The sequence below is a fragment of the Aptenodytes forsteri genome, unplaced genomic scaffold, assembly GCF_000699145.1.
Source record: "Aptenodytes forsteri isolate BGI_AS27 unplaced genomic scaffold, ASM69914v1 Scaffold156, whole genome shotgun sequence".
NCBI lineage: Eukaryota > Metazoa > Chordata > Aves > Sphenisciformes > Spheniscidae > Aptenodytes > Aptenodytes forsteri.
Window position 1 is genome coordinate 95394 of NW_008794166.1, and position 16767 is coordinate 112160.

At 38.4% G+C, this 16767-nt stretch overlaps 1 protein-coding gene across 1 annotated transcript in view; it reads left to right on the plus strand.

Annotated features, from left to right (window-relative positions):
* Positions 1 to 16767, plus strand: part of DOCK3 (dedicator of cytokinesis 3) — a 147958-nt gene that overhangs the window by 91787 nt on the left and 39404 nt on the right. The window contains exons 21-29 of the mRNA XM_019472565.1: positions 1474 to 1666; positions 3524 to 3651; positions 4610 to 4756; positions 6855 to 6953; positions 9117 to 9211; positions 10797 to 10872; positions 11805 to 11905; positions 12540 to 12598; positions 14948 to 15096. Of these exons, the coding sequence (XP_019328110.1) occupies positions 1474 to 1666; positions 3524 to 3651; positions 4610 to 4756; positions 6855 to 6953; positions 9117 to 9211; positions 10797 to 10872; positions 11805 to 11905; positions 12540 to 12598; positions 14948 to 15096 (1047 nt within the window). The remainder of the gene's footprint in view (positions 1 to 1473; positions 1667 to 3523; positions 3652 to 4609; positions 4757 to 6854; positions 6954 to 9116; positions 9212 to 10796; positions 10873 to 11804; positions 11906 to 12539; positions 12599 to 14947; positions 15097 to 16767) is intronic.

Sequence of the window (16767 nt, forward strand, 5' to 3'; positions counted from 1 at the left end):
GCTATGTGGGGTTTTGTGTAATCTGAATTGAATTGCAACAAGACAAGATGTTGGGAGAGATAACGAGCGCAAAGAAGAAAGAGGTAAATTTATATTCAGAATAATTTAATGGGCTCTACAGTGTTAGTTGTAAAAATAACTTGGACTTTGCTCAAAGGCTATTAGATAGATATCACTGTTGTTTGAAGGAAAAGAGACTTTGAGGAAAGACTTGGCAAAGAAGGAAGCTGTATGTTACATGGGATTAGGAGAGGCACGCCAAGCGTTCGAGCCAGCATGGGAGAGGTACGGAAAGGTTTACGCAATGAGAAAACAAAAAAATCTGTGAGGAGAAGGAGAACTTGCAGAATAGAAGAAAATACCGATAGGTGGTCAGGCTCTGGGAGGGCAAAGCTGAACAGAGATCTGGAACAAAGTTAGGTAAATCTGAACTTCTGCAGGAGATCAGTGTGGTTTGTGTGGAGAGCTTCAGACAAGGGAGGTGGAAACGGCAAGAGGGGAAGTGTGCGGGGGGGCGGCTGTGGCTGGGGTGGATGGGAGTAAGGCGGCTGAATCAAAACCAGACTGTGCGGCAGTTCAAGAAAGCAACCATCTAGGAATTTAAGTAGTTATAACGAGGAAACAGGTATGGACCTTGGGTAGGATGAGAGGAAGAAAGAGAAGAATTTTAAAACGTTAGAGGTGTGTGGCGGTTGTTAGGTACGACACCAAGTCTGTGGAACTTGAGGATAGGGCGATGCATGGAATTTTCTGCCGTTACGAAGAAATTAATTGAAAAAGTGTGAAATAAGAGATGAAGAGTTTGATTGTTGTTGTTGTGCTGATATTATTTCTGCACTTTAAGAAACACCTTCAAGGATAGCTCCAGCTTACTGGAAATATCCGTCATTGCAAGAATCACGTGCACACCTACTTGCATGATGTGATGCCTCTTTCACATGAAATAGCACCCCACCCCTGCTGCAGAATATTGTAGTGTCACATGACAGTGCTGCTATGGTTAAGGGTCTGTCAACATGTTCTTTACTTCAAAATATTTTCTCAAGAGTTTTAACTGTCTTAGGTAGTTGTTCAGTACAAAAAATTGGTACGGAACTCTCTAATCACAAGCAAGTTTTATATTTATTGAAAAAAGTAAATCAACAAAAATGGAGTATTTTCTGTTCTCTGGTACCTCAATTTTTTTCTGTTCTATAAGCTGTGTCCTAAAATACAGCCTTTTGAAGCTCTACAGTATGTATCTGCTCAACTTATTGTAAGACTTAGTATTGCAGCAGCACCTGATTTTATCTATTACCTGTGATTTGTTCGCTATAAACTTGAGGTGTTGCAAAGCATTAACACCAGCCATAGTGCACTATCTAGTAGCTTTTTGCAGACCCTTAATTCAGTTTTACTCTCGTTTCTGTTTCGCTGCGTTTAGCTGCAGTTACAGAATTCAAAATTTTGAGTTTCTTCATTTACTTTTTTCAGGCTGCCTTGCTGAACTCCTTCCCCGCTATCTTTGATGAGCTGTTGCAGATGTTCACTGTGCAGGAAGTAGCAGAGTTCGTGAGGGGTACTCTGGGCAGCATGCCCAGTACAGTGCACATCGGGCAATCAATGGATGTTGTTAAGCTACAATCTATTGCACGCACTGTTGACAGCCGCCTGTTCTCTTTCTCAGGTAAGACAGCAGTTTCTGAGGCTAAGTCTTGCTGCCAACTAAGAGTAGGAACACGTTACATTTATTTTGCAGTTGCTTTGGTGCAAACGCTTCATTGCTGAATGTCAGTAACCTTGGTAGTATTGATCTTGGCGGCATCATTGTTACGTATATTCACTGTGCGTACTTTGTAAGTTTCCCTATGGTAGAAAATGTTTATAAATCCATCATGGATAAATTGTAGTTACTAAAGGTTGATAACAATATGTACATTAACAATCAAGTCAATTATTAAAACTGCCAAATCTCACTTGATACTATGTATTACTCTTCTATTGTTGTCATGGATAGGAAGATAACCTCCTTCCCAGCAAGCTTATTGTCTGAGAAAGAGAAACAGGGAGATAAAGTTTTGTGAGAAACCCACCGCATTCTTTTAAAGTATGTTTAATCTTCACATTGTAACTTTAATATTTCTTTAGCTCAACATACTAGTAATTCTTTAAGAATTAATTGAATGAGGAAGTGTTGAAGGTGGTGAGTTTATTTCATACATAAAGGTCTGAATGAAAGAAGTTACGAAGGTAACAGTGGAAGCACCATTGGGCTTATCTTCCCTGTAGTGAGGATCTCAAGTTAGTGCGCTCAAATTATTCTACTCAGTGCAAGGTGAGAATGATAACACAGAATCATGTCTAAACCATCCACTGTAATTGCTTATAAACATATGTTTTTTCTTAAATTTGAAATTAATCTCAAAAAATATGAGAGAGTGTAGAGAATGAGTAGATTAGTCCAAAGGTGGCTGTGAAACAGGCAGTGAATTTTATCTAATTATAGTGTTTTGAACCTATTGATAAAAATATTTGTCTTTGTGGGTGCCAGTTCATGGGCAAAAACCTCCTCTTTTGTCTTCTCAGTAAAGCCAGCTGTAACTTTACCCACAGGGTCCAGGGCTTGAGTCCTTCCCATTAACCTTCATTTCTCCTTTACAATGATACTGGCAACTAATGATGCTTTTAGCTGCTGCATAGCACCATGCCATCTCACTACAGCATCAAAAACCAGGAAGAAAGCTTCAGCGTTGCGAGGCAGCTATGACTGTATAGGTGCCACATTTTCCACCCGATGTAATGGTAGACCCCTATCCTACTGCTTCCCGTGGAAGCATGACCCGATACTCCCAGGTCAACAATCTCTCCCGTGTCCTGTCTGCCCCGGGAAGACGAATCTAATTTCCACAGTTATCTTTTGCCTGCGCACCCTACCTATTCTTCAGGTCTTGCAATTAAAGGAAGATACATTCTCTCTTTCTTGCCTCCCATATGGTGATGACTTGTTTTCCTTCTCTCTCCTATCAGTCCATTTGCTGACATCTTGCCATTTTTTGGCTACTGTTTTCTGCAGGTGCTACCTGCTCTCCCTTCTTCAATAAGATTAAGGTTTGTAAGCCAGCTAAATGAGAAGAATTAGCCAGTTTCCAAGAGGCATGTATTAGAGAAGCTCTAGCAGCTGTGACAATAGAGCTGGAAAGCAACACGAAGTGAGGAAGGGTATGCACAAAAGAAATCAACAACAGAAAGTATCAGTTCGCAACTGTTGTTTCCAAGCTGAATCACTGTTGAGAACATCATGTATACTGCATTTATGAACTTTTGAAAGTAGATGCACTATTGATTCATTGGATACAGTTCTTAGAAGTGTAGTGTACTACAATCTGTACAATAGAAGTTGCACCAATTAATCAAACGTGCTGTATATCGGTAGGCTAGTTTGGATACCAAAAGGCTTTGGAAACCAAAAGGTTTGGATTCCATTGGGATGGTTGAAATTTAATTTTCTTTTGGAAGAACTGTGATCTCATTTTCCTTCTTTCAGAGTCCCGGCGCATCCTGCTACCTGTAGTTCTTCACCACATTCACCTTCACCTACGACAGCAGAAGGAGCTACTTATCTGCTCTGGGATCCTCAGTAGTATCTTCTCTATAATCAAGACCAGCTCTTTGGTAATCTGCTGCTTGATTTTTTTTTTTTTTTTTTTTTTTTTTAATTACTAGGGAGAACTGAGGGATTTTTATAGGTTAACACAGGTTTTTCTAAGATCCTTTTAAAAATGAAATTCTGCTAGCTTTCTGTCAGCAGGAGAACATCTGAAATGAGGGTCTGCTTTTGTGTGTGTGACTCAGAGCGTTTCTGATTACACAGTGTTCTTGCTGTTAGGAGGGGAAAAAAGCATACGCATTTACCAGGTTTGACACTGTTTAATTTTCTTCATTCAAGACCAGAAATTAGATGTCAGTGGAGTTTAAAAACTCTACACAGCTCTAGGACTTGTAGTTCTGCAAGAGACAGTAACTAGCACTTTGTGATTCATGTTAAGAGAATACTCTAAAATTATCCAATCAATGAAATCACACTTACTTCTGGAAATTGCTGCTGAGTTTAAACACCCAGCTTTGATGATCATAATACTCTGATCTCAAATGGTAACTTGATCATTTAAAGCAATGCTCAGAGAGGGTGCTGAAGTTTCCCCATCCGACTCTAAAGGAGGAAGCTCAGGGTGCTAAATATAATTCATACCAATGTGTATTTCTAATTATGGTTTTGTGTGAAAGGAATGAGATGGTAATAAGCTAAAATAATACTGCCTTGGAATAAAGGTTCCTGAACATAATTTGATCCCATTGTGTTCTAGAGTGTATGCAGACCTTTGGTTATAGATTTACCTTTATGGCTGTGACCCTGAATGTTTCCATCAGAGACTGACGAGGTAACACATACACACACTGGCATCACAACAGTATCTGGTACCAATGAGGAATTTGGTTGTACTACTTTGAACCTCTGTTAAGGAGCTCTCTATCAAAACGAGTTTGTGGTATGGCTGACTCAGCAGAATTGTCTTTGCCAATTCCATTCTCTCCAGTTTCTAACTGTCTGTTTGCTCACCACTTACTGTAGGAGGGAGATGTCGTGGAGGAGGTTGAGATGATGGTGGAGAGCCTCCTGGATGTGCTTTTACAAACTCTGCTTACAATCATGAGTAAATCGCAGTCTCAGGAGGCGGTAAGAGGGCAGCGTTGCCCGCAGTGCACAGCAGAAATCACTGTTAGTAACTAACAATCAGTTTCTATTTCCTGCTTCTCTAACCTTTGGTTCAGTCCCTCACCACCACCGGCACCTCATTATCATCTCTGCTGCATGAATGCCCAGGGCTTTGTCTCTTTCCCTTAATAAGCCACAAATCCATTCCTTCCTCTGTGCAGTAGTGAGGTCTGCAGGAAGCAGTGGAGCCCAGGAAGCTTTTGTGGATTTCCAGGTTATTTTCTTGTCTGTCTTTGCAGCTGTGATTGTGAGTTATTGTTTATTGAGGCATATGCTAGCTGGGTAGCTGCCTAGGGCTTCACCCCTCAGTAGGTATCGCCAAGGGCTCTATGAGTATCAGGCTCCGATTCCCAAGACTGAGAATACCATAATGCTCGGTGGACAAATCCCTTTACTTAACACCCTGGAGAGCTTCTGTCCAGGTTCACTGATTATGTCATGCAAATGAAACACAACATACTTTTGAAAAAGAAATTAACAGATCCTAAGTCAAGTGAGCTGTTGAGCTTGGTGGGGGAAGAGGGAAAAGCCACCACTTTGTCCCAACTGCCAGCATAAGCCTAGGGGAAGAAATTTTTTCTTTGACGTGCAATGGAAGAGGAGGAAAAGAACAGAATTTTGCTGTTCAGCTTTCTTCTTTTCTGGATTTGTTGCCCTTTTCTATTCTAGCCTATTTTAGTCTTATTTTTGCTTGTCAGAGTCTCTAATGCAGCTTTTGCACGATGTATGATGTTAAGCTGTTGTTCAGAACATCCCTTTTTTTAGACTTCCTTTTTTATCAAATGGCTGAAACCTCAGAGGTATTGTTGGGGGCAGATGTACACTAAGGTACACGTCTCGCACAAGAGAAAAGGTTGTATCTTCCCATGTTAGCTCAGATAAAGTAACAAATGGTAGAATCCTAATAAAGAACAAGGCATTTGGTAATTTTCAGACATGTTCTTTGATACAAAACAAGAAAGGCGCTAGCTTGCAAATGTCCAGCAACATCTCAGTTTCCTTTTACTCCTACCATTTGACTTACTGTTATTTATCACATGCCACCTCACACCTTTTTTCCTAATGAAGTTCAGCCCTGTAAAGTTGGTTGGAACAACCTATGCCAAAGCTTCTGGGTAGATGCTTGAGCCACTTAGAAAAAAAATTCAAAGTGGAATGGACAGTCCCAAGTATAAAATCCCCTTGTATTTGTTCCTGAATTTATATTTCACAGTGATACGTGGAATCTTATTAGATACTGCTTAGAAAGTAGTTTGTGTATTTTCCTGATTAATTGCTCATTGTCACAGAAAAAAATAGTGTTGTGCAAGGGACTGGCAGTCAAAAGACATAGTCCTTACGTTCTTGGCACTGCCTTGCTTGTTATCTTGGACAGATTGCTTAACTTCTCTGTGCTTTGCTTTCAGATATGTAAAATGGGGGAGCTCATCTTTGGAAAACACTTTGGGATACTGTGGTAACTGGTTAGGGTGCATCTGCTTTGCAGGCCAGAAATGTAATTATAGCTCATGTAGGCTTACCCAAACTATATTCAGAATATCTGACTGGAATACTGTTAGTACTGTAGCTATGACAGCACGTAACTTGCTGAACACTAATAAGCCAAACATTTACAAGATTCCAGACACCTTTTGTAGCCCGTACTGATCCCGTGCTGTCATCGCTATACTGTTTTGAGTATTTGAGCCAATTAGTTTAAATAATTCCTGGTATGTCTGCATGGGCTGCGGTCACACCTTTGATAGACACAGTGTATTAAGTAACTGAAAAAGGTGTTTGTCAAAAACTGCATGCTTGGAGGGCGATTCATTAATGTCTGTATTAATCATTTTAAATTATTTTTGTTTAGACTACAACACTGGTTAAAAGACCTTTAAAACTGGCATCTGTGGAGGAGCCTCCAAGAGGTGTATTCCTATGTATTAACAGTAATTCAAGAACTGTTAACATGCAGTATTTTTAATCTCTGTGCATGTCAGCTTTCCTCTCATAGGCATTGGGGCCATTTCAGACCCCTCCCTTTACACCTTACCCCAGGTTGAGTTTTATATTTATGAAATTTCAGATTGTTGAATGAAATGGTTTCTCATTTGGTCAACAGGGAGAGTATGTCTCCTGCCTTTTATCTTTGCTTCGTCAGATGTCAGACACTCATTTCCAGCACTTACTGGACAACTTCCAAAGCAAGGATGAACTAAAGGTACAACAGAACATCATGTTTGTAGGGGGATTCACTCGGAACGGGAGAGCAGAGGGGAATCCCTCCAGCATTACTTGCGCTGCTAATCACTCCCTTTCACTGGCACTCTATTCATGGACCTTCCTTTCACTTTTATAAGAATAGGTGTTGTGTTACAAAAACATTTAAGACCACAGGGCACTGAATTATCTTCATAACAGCAAATGAAGTCCCAAGATAGATGTTACTAGATATATTGGAGGATATCGTTATTCTACCATATAGAACATAGAGGAACAGGGGGGAGTTTAATCCTGTGAATGTAAAGTCAGTTGTTCTGTAGCATTTTACTAGATGTTCAGTACACATTGGAGCTTACTTACGAAGGGTGTTGATTTTATGCCAAAAGAGAATTTCAAGCCTTTTCGGGGATACAGATGTCTAGCAGATGGAATCTTTTTTGGGAAAGCAGTAACCTTACTACTCCACTTGCTGCATACTTCCCAAATTTGTGAACATTAACTTAAATTATGGCTCTTTGTGAACAGAAGGGGTTGGTGAAGGGTGCAGACCTCTCTGAGGGCTTTTTTGCCACTGACGTTTTGAAATGGCACATCTCAAACCAGCAGAAACTAACTTTTCATCTCGACTTCCATAGGAAAGAGGAGTATCTCCGACAAGAGTCTGTTTAAAAGGCAGAATAATTCCATAAATAAAGACAAGATTTTATATAAAATGCTTTTGATGAGGATGGCACTCAATAAAATATGGACAATAAGAAGAATGTAATGTGGCAGGAACTTACGTTGCCTTAACAAATGAAATAGAGAAACAGTGAGAAGTCTTCTCTGAATAGGCTTTCAGCTTCTAAGTATTTCATGTGCATACAGAGAGGCTGAATAAATTGGGGAGATAAATTTGGGATAATATTCTTACCTTTAGGTTGCAGGGTTCAGTGTATCTGAGGTTGATTAGTTATCTGAGATTACTACCTTTCAGGTAACTTTCGAATTGCTCATAGGGAAATGATTTGGTAAATTAATTCATATTAATTTTTAATAGATATTTTTAAAAGCTATCTAAACCGTAGTTCTTATGTCAGACCAGTGAAAAGGTTTATCATTGAACTGAAATTTGTCTTTGCACCCATAAGAACAAACACTGTTGTATCTCTGATAATCTAAGGATATGTTCCAGGAGCATCACAGAGACTGAAGACTTTATACCCAACTTTTTTTCCAACTATCAGTTGACCTAATAAAATATATTGCTTTTATTTTTCCTTCAAATATTGCTGTAATAATATTTCCAATACTTTTTCTTGGATGGAAAGGCATTATGTTCACTTACCACTGTTACATCTAGGCCAAAAGTCAAGGAGCTCAGTTACACCAAGATATTAATCTCCACACCCCCCCCGCCCCCCCAATTCAGGCATAGCTGTAGGACAGTTTTGAAGAAACCTTGCACTGCCACTTTCTGTGCTATCTTGATTTTGTGTAGAAGAAAAACAAAATAATAAAATCATAGTTTGCAAGGCCAACAACTTGGCATGTTTTATCCTCGCTGTTGTTCTTTATAGACATAGAGGTGCAGGTAGTCAAAAAACAGGAATGTCTTCAGGTTCGGGGATTTTTTTGGAAAGCAAATGTTCAGCTGAATGTGTTTAAGAGATCTTTTCTGCTGCATATTGCCAGAAATGGGGTTTTCTGTTACTATTTTAAAAAGCATATGTAGGAGTTTTATTGGGCTTGGGTGTGTGGGTTTTTTGTCAAATTTCTGACATAAGTGCAAAGAGATTTGGACAGATATATTAATTAAATGAATGCATAAATAAATGACTAGGATTTCACTGTATTTGAAAATAGCTGCAAATTGACACTGGAACTCTGGGTGATAATATGAGATGTTATATACAGTTATGCACATAAGGAAGTTTTTCATCTCGCTGTAGAAGTTAAGATTTAAAAGACAGCTGCAACTTGTGTAGTACCTATTAGATGCATACAAAAAGAATAAAGCCATATCCCAATATATGTTGTTTCCATGTTTTCAGGTGAGCGGCCTAGTAACACAAAGCTCAAGTGGAGCACACTTGGCTTAAATGTCTGTTTTATAATCAAGAAAATAGATTAATCTGCAGCTGCTGGTGATTTATTTTTTTTAAATTTTTTTCCCTGATAGGAGTTCCTCCTGAAGATTTTCTGTGTATTTCGGAACCTGATGAAAATGAGTGTCTTTCCTCGAGACTGGATGGTGATGAGGTTGCTCACCAGCAAGTAAGTAGCAGAAGCAGGTATAAACTGTTGACATTCTATATGGGAATTTTGTTCTCCTCAGCTGGGGAGTTAAAGCCTGTGACGCAGTGTGTTTCATCAGACTGAGATGTGGTGATCAAGACTGGAATTCTGGAGTGCTCATCCTCACTCTGCAGTTATTTTAACACTCTGGACCAAACTGGGACTTCTGTATTTGTTCTGTTTCTTAAACTCTACCAGTATGCACAGGTGTCAAAGAGTTCAAAGTTTAAACCCAAAGCTGAAGTAGCTGCATTGAGGGTAGGAGTGGCACAGCAGCCGTCAAAACACATGGCAAGGAACAGCTACCCACACCAGGTGGTATTAACGGGCAGGCCTCTCAACTCCCTTTCTCAGTAAATTACTACATTAAAGGTCTGTCTCTTCCCATAAACATCACTCCCTAACCTACCTAGCAGGAGGACTCCGTTATTTTAGAAAAGGAGGAGCAGACCCTAGCGACGTTGCCAAGTGCATTACATACAGAGTTATTTCTCAATTAAGTTGGCATCTACCATTTTAATGCTTAATTTTATCTAATTTTCTTGCTTCTGATGGGTTAAGTACTATGCTGTTTGGAATGGCAGCAGCATGATGAACACAGGGTGGCTGGAATTATTTACTAGCTTCTTTAGATAAACTAGCTATAGAATTACTAGTGACTATCTGACAACCGGAGCGGTTCCCATTACAAGAAGAGACCATGGAAGTTTTCCTAAGGGCTGACTGCTCGGCTGAGCTGTATGCTCTGCGAGTTCACCATGCTAATGAAAACGGAAAGAAGCGGGTTTCAGTATTTCAAGCACAAAGATTAAATGAAGTTCTGTAAGAAAAGAAAAATCCACATGAAAGAGTAGTTACCTCAGATGCTGTAGGTTTCCTAGTTCCCTTTGGCATAATTTTGCCATAAACCTTTAGACCGATAGGTATGTTTAGCAGAGTTACTGGAAGTATTGCTTGCATTTGAATCAGAGATGTGCTGTTTCTTTTGATACTATTGTTGCCTTATCTACGTGCTATTTATTAATTCCTGAATTTACCACATGCCTTGATTGCCGTTCACTAAGGTGTATTTAGCCACCATACAAAAAAATACCAGGGAATCCAGAATTGGCAAAATACTCACAAACACCTTGAGTTGAAGTGTGAGCCAGATAAAGGACCGTTGTATAGCCAAGAACGAAAATAGCTCAAACTTTCTGAGTTGCTCTTCTCTGGGGGGAAAAAAAAAAATCTTTCTGCTTAAAATAAGAAGATGGGTGTATTCTTTCGTTTCACTGGAGGTAATATGACCCAGCCATGCAAAATAGACAGGATTTAAAATGCTCCTGTGTAAATTCCGAAAGTTACAATAATGATGAAAATTCTTAATCTGGTACCACTTAGTACAAATTGTTTACTAAAACATAGAAAGATAGGTGACTTCTATGCGAATCTAGCAGTGATGACATGAAGAATGCCCGTCTCTGTACGTATAGTAAAATCAGCACCACAGACCACTGTAATATGTTATTACTCCAGATTCAAATGTTCTTTTTTTGTTTTCTTTTTTTGTTTTTGACTGCAGTATCATAGTTACAACAGTTCAGTACCTGTCTTCTGCACTGCATAAGAATTTCACGGAAACGGACTTTGATTTTAAAGTAAGAATTGATACTCAGAAAATGTTATGACATCTTTTTAAACTAGCAGTAACAAAGGAACAAGAGCTATTCTCTACATTAGCTGATTATATTTGCAGCATTTATTTGAGTGTCTGTGAGGAAGATGACCTAACTGATAAAGGCAGGAATTGAATCTGCTGTGGAATTGAGGGGAAGTAGAACAGATACACTGTGAGATCAAATCAAGAAAATTGAGCTGCTCATAAAGGAAACAAGTACCTTCATAAGCAGGGGAGCTAATGAAGCATGCTGCCTTACAGATTCATGGCTAATAAAATGTAAACTCGGGCAACGCTTTTCCTGAAGCTGGGGCATTCATGATGTTCCTCTCCCAGAGGTCTCGCTTTCTGGCTGTTGACTTAAAACTGGGAGGAACAACAGTATCTTAGAGAGTGTTTTCCCTATGTCTGATGTAGTTGAAAATGGGCAACAAGTTCAGTGTTACTAAGGAAAAGCTGCCAGACACGTACCTAGGCACATGTACACACAGCATGATGGCAAAAGCCTCATTTCTTTGGGGAAAGTGACTACATTATAGGGCTCTCATTTATGATATAATGTAATCTCTGGGGATTTTTGAGGGATAAAATCAATTTAAGCCTACAGAAAAAACAATTTAAAACTTTGCTGAAGTCACCAACTTTATTCATTTTTGAACTCTGATGCCAAGAGGAAAGCCCAGTGGCATACCTTCCTGGGGTTTTTAATTTTAGTTCCTACCAGGTTTTAAATAATCCATTGGTATCCTTAGGAGTTTACTATCTCAATAGTTAAGATACATATTAAGTTAGGTCTTGATTACAAAAAGGAACCATCTGATTCTACATATAGAGGAACATATGTCTTCCTACGCTTGTTTAAACCTTACCCCTTGGAGTGCAATGTTATAAAACTTCCTTCCTGTGTCACAGGTGTGGAACTCTTATTTCAGCCTGGCAGTTTTGTTTATAAACCAGCCAAGTCTCCAACTAGAAAATGCCACACCAGCTAAGAGGAAGAAGATTCTGGATAAGTAAGAACATGTTTTGTTGGGTTCCCAGCCTTTTCTGCCACCTCAAAAATGAGACTTCTTTTTCTACCACAAGTCCCCGTGTTTTATTGTGGAACTTGGGATGTGGAAATGCTTGGGAAATAAATAAGTATATCTCCTAATACAGTGTTCAGTGATTAGTTGAGTTGTTTGATATTCTTATGTTGACTTAAATGTGAATTTGATTTTTTTTTTTTTTTTTTAATTTATATAAAACTTCCTTCCTGTGTCACAGGTGTGGAACTCTTATTTCAGCCTGGCAGTTTTGTTTATAAACCAGCCAAGTCTCCAACTAGAAAATGCCACACCAGCTAAGAGGAAGAAGATTCTGGATAAGTAAGAACATGTTTTGTTGGGTTCCCAGCCTTTTCTGCCACCTCAAAAATGAGACTTCTTTTTCTACCACAAGTCCCCGTGTTTTATTGTGGAACTTGGGATGTGGAAATGCTTGGGAAATAAATAAGTATATCTCCTAATACAGTGTTCAGTGATTAGTTGAGTTGTTTGATATTCTTATGTTGACTTAAATGTGAATTCGATTTTTTTTTTTTTTTTTTATAATATCACTCTTGCCAGTTTTTGTCCATTAGGCAGTTGTCTATCTCTTCTCTTTCAGATATGGCGATATGAGAGTGATGATGGCATATGAGCTCTTCAGCATGTGGCAGAACCTGGGTATGTCTCTTCCTTCTCTGTCCTAAAAACCAAAGCCAAAGTAACCCCGGATTTCTGTTGGATTTTTTTTTTTTCTTTTTGTAGCAGCATAGAATACTTAGTTTCTTTTAAGAGTTGTAAAACCAGGAAGCACTTCTCTCCTCCCACCAAAAACTCTCTTCTGCGCTGCCTCCTCATACTTTTTTATTTGAAACAATACATTCCTATGAATTTGAATGCTTTCTTCTCAAATGTGACAGTGGCAGGTTTTGGTTGTTTTGACACATCAGTGACAGTTTTTATGTATTTGCAAATATAAAATCAGCTTTTTCTAATCCCTTCAACTGTGCTGCAGTCAGGTTTGTATGGAGATATACTGTTACTCTCTGACTTTCGTCTGATCCATGGCTGTAAAGCAGAAATTTAAATTTTCACAGCTATAACCAGCTTTATAATTTTGTAGATGATTCAAAAGCCAAAGTTGTCATGATTCAAAATTATAGAATCATAGAATCATTTAAGTTGGAGAAAACACTTAAGATCGAGTCCAACCGTAAACCTAACGCTGCCAAGTCCAACACTAAACCATAACTATGTGTGTTTGATAATAAAGCCCAGAAATGGCATACAGTAAAGCTTCTTTTCTGGTGTCTTCAGGTATCTGGTACGCATAACAAATTCTACGTTACTACTTTAAAAAGAAAAAAAAAATTAAAAAACAAAACAGAAAACCCAAACCAAAACCCACAAAAGCCCTGTCCACGATAACGCAATGTTTGTGATAAAATTTCAACTTCTGCAATGCATTTGACCTTTTCCTATATATCTTGATTAAGAAATTAAGCATGTTACAGAACGGGGAAAAATATATCTCGCCACAGGTCTCAAAAGGTAAATGGAGGTTTTTCATCTAGGACTTGCGCTTTTAGAAGTGCGCTGCAGCAGTCTTGGGTTTAGGTAATTCAGGATTTTATTAATAGAAGAGCCAAATAACATCTGTACTGCATGAGAGAAGTCCAGCTAGGCCAGTACCCTGTCTCCATCAGGGACCAAAAATGAATACCTATGGAAATGTTTGAGGACAAAGGAAGCATATAGTATTCTGGAGGAAAATCAAAAAATGTTTGCTGATAGAGATCACAAATAATACAAGGTTCTGAGAATGGGTGAATAATTAAGAGGGCAAAGGGATGATACAAATCAGATTGGATAACTTGATAGTGTGGCTGCAAGCAATATGTTCAGAAGACCAAACATGAACATTTTATTTGTAGGAATATAGGTAGGAGTGCTATTCAAGAAAACAAATGTATCATGCTGATAATCAGCTGAATGGGAGCTACCTGTAAAATGTAAATGAGTAAAAAAGATACCATAATCTTTGAGAAAATATGTAAGAATCTTGAGTAAGAGAAGAAGGACAATATTACTGCCACAGTTTTTTCGTAAGTGTACTTGATTCTAGAATACTTTGCCCGGTCCCGCTTTCTACAGCTCAAAAAAACCCCAAACCCCAAAGACAAGTTGGACAGAGTTCAGAGAACAGTCAGGAAGATGACTACAGAAGGGAGAAAATGCCTTATTGTAAAATACTGAATAAACCTGACCCATCTTGCACAACTGAGATGATACAGCCAGACTTGACCACAGTTTCTAAGCATCTGTGTGGAGAATAGAAGGCTCTCCAATATAACAGAGACCAAATAACCAGAAAATGATGCTAGAGAAATTCAAATGAGAAGTGGGAAGCCCGTTTTAGATATGTAGATATGGATGTTTATCACTGAACGTTGTTCCAAATATGGCTTATTTGATTTATTCTGTGCGACTGCACAGTAAGCATGCTGCAGAAGAGATTGTTAGCAAAATGCCTTGGGTTTCTGTTGCTGAGCAGCAATGCAATTTGGTCCTGAGTCAAGGTCAGTTATGAAATTGAGACTTCCATAACACTGAGGATGAAGAGTTCTGTAGTTCTTTGAAATCTAAATATGTCCTATTAAATACCATTGTTCTCACCAGCCCTTTCAAAATCTTTTTTGTCATAAATTAGAAGTATCTGTGGCCTCTTTTCCCCCTAGTTAGTAGTTTTAGTTTGGTTATTTTTGACAGTTTGAATTCCTTTGCAAGTAAAATGCACTGACAATTTTTGCTGCAGGCTTTCACAGTGAAATTAAAAATGCTCTTGGAGACTTTGCTAGGAATGGTGTAAAGCAAATACTGTTTTTCCAGTCCTTTCAGGAAAAGATGTGTTTGCTTTTCTAATGCTCATGCCTACTACTTTGTATATGTCATTACTGCAGGGGTTCTCCATTTTCTCAGTGACAGATAACCACGGCTTTTATTTAATTACAGTCGCTTTGTGTTGTACAGGTGAGCATAAGATTCACTTTATTCCGGGAATGATTGGCCCCTTTCTTGGTGTTACACTTGTTCCACAACCAGAAGTCCGGAATATCATGATCCCTATCTTCCATGACATGATGGACTGGGAGCAGAGAAAGAATGGCAACTTCAAACAGGTGAAGTCGCTTCCCAAGCATTTGCAGTATTCTTTTTCTTGCTCTGTTTATCTGCAACGTCCAGCTGGAAGCAAGGAGTTTGTATCTGTTGATCTGTTTCTGATTGTGAAGAAGATGTTGTCATGTAAATATATAAAAGTAGAAAATTTGAAGCATAACTCGCAAAACTGTTACAAGATTCCCAAGATTATTTAAACAGTGCACTTTACAGCAAGCTACATTTCCCATGAACATAGAGAAGAGGAGCGATGTGCTCATCACACTGGAGATGAGGAAGAGAAAAGACTTTTGTAAGTGCTGGGCTCTCACCGCTCCCATTGGTTTCACTAAGATTGACTCAGGTTTCACTTAGATTTCACTTAGGTTGACTTTAGTCAACCATTAAATGGCTCAGACTGAGAACCAAAAATGGGAGATGTAAAGATTTAGCCAGTATTTTTGAAAACAGTGGTCTTTGCTTCTCTGTCTTCAATTTCCAGTTAGAAAGTGGTATTGTATAATTAAATAATTATACCATGCTTTGAAACAAGACTTTGTGACTATATTTTTTTAAGAAATTGTAGCAGCTCTCCTGGAATGGTTATGCCCGACAACAGTTCTGTAGTTTCCAGCTGCTGTGAGCTCTTATTGCAAAACAGGGAGAGGAGTCTTCATCGTTTTGTTGCCCAGTCATGGTCAGAGAATTGCTTAAGTTTTCCACTGCAAAAGAGATCCCTGAAGTGCAAAGTATTAATAATGAAGGATCGGTTTGGACTGGATCCTCAGATGAGAGTGCTTCATTATCATTGTGTTTGGGGCATTACTGGGGGCAAGTATCTGCAGATAAGTGCTCTGAAGTAGTAAATCCTTTTATTTAAATTATCATAACTCAATTATGAGTTATTTATGATTATTTATTATCCACAAACTCATTAAAATGCCAGATCTAATCCATCGTTCCAGGAGAATAACAGACCTTTTCCATAACCATAACCTGACCTATTATAGGCTGTGTGGAAAAGTATTACCAGGAGCTTATGTTTTTCTTCCTCTTCAGCTCCCTTGATTATTACTATTATTATTATTTACTACTATTATTATTACAGTAGCATTTGATCATGGTCCTCTTTTTGCTTGTTTTAGCATAACAATAGAACAGTCCCTGCTCTGGCATTTACATTTATTAGTAATCTTCAAGTGTCTGGACCTGTTTATATTTTTTGTATCAAGACAAACTCTTCATAATCTTAATTTAATTTTTATACTCACTGACGTATTCTAAACTAGAGCTCCAAGAATATTTCTTAAATTACCCGTGGAGCAAATTTCCACACTGTTTTATGAAGCATATATCGTAACTTTCTAAGATTAAAGACAGAATAATCGTCTGTATTAGTGAGAATGAAATGAATAGTTAAATAGCACAAGATGTATTAAACCTTATTAACATTAGCTGCTGGAACCAGGAAGTTATTTGCTGTCCAGTATAATGCTAGATAGCTGGGCAGATGCGTTACTGATTTCTGTCAAGTCATTGTAGATCACAAGCAAAGAGAAGGTAGCTTTTTTAATTTTGAGCTTCTCTTTACTTTTTGAATGCTAAATTGGTTGTCAGAAAATATAAAAATCCTGGAAATTCATTTGCAAGCCCTTTTTTTTTATTTTCTTCAGAAGCTGATGTTTTAACAAGGT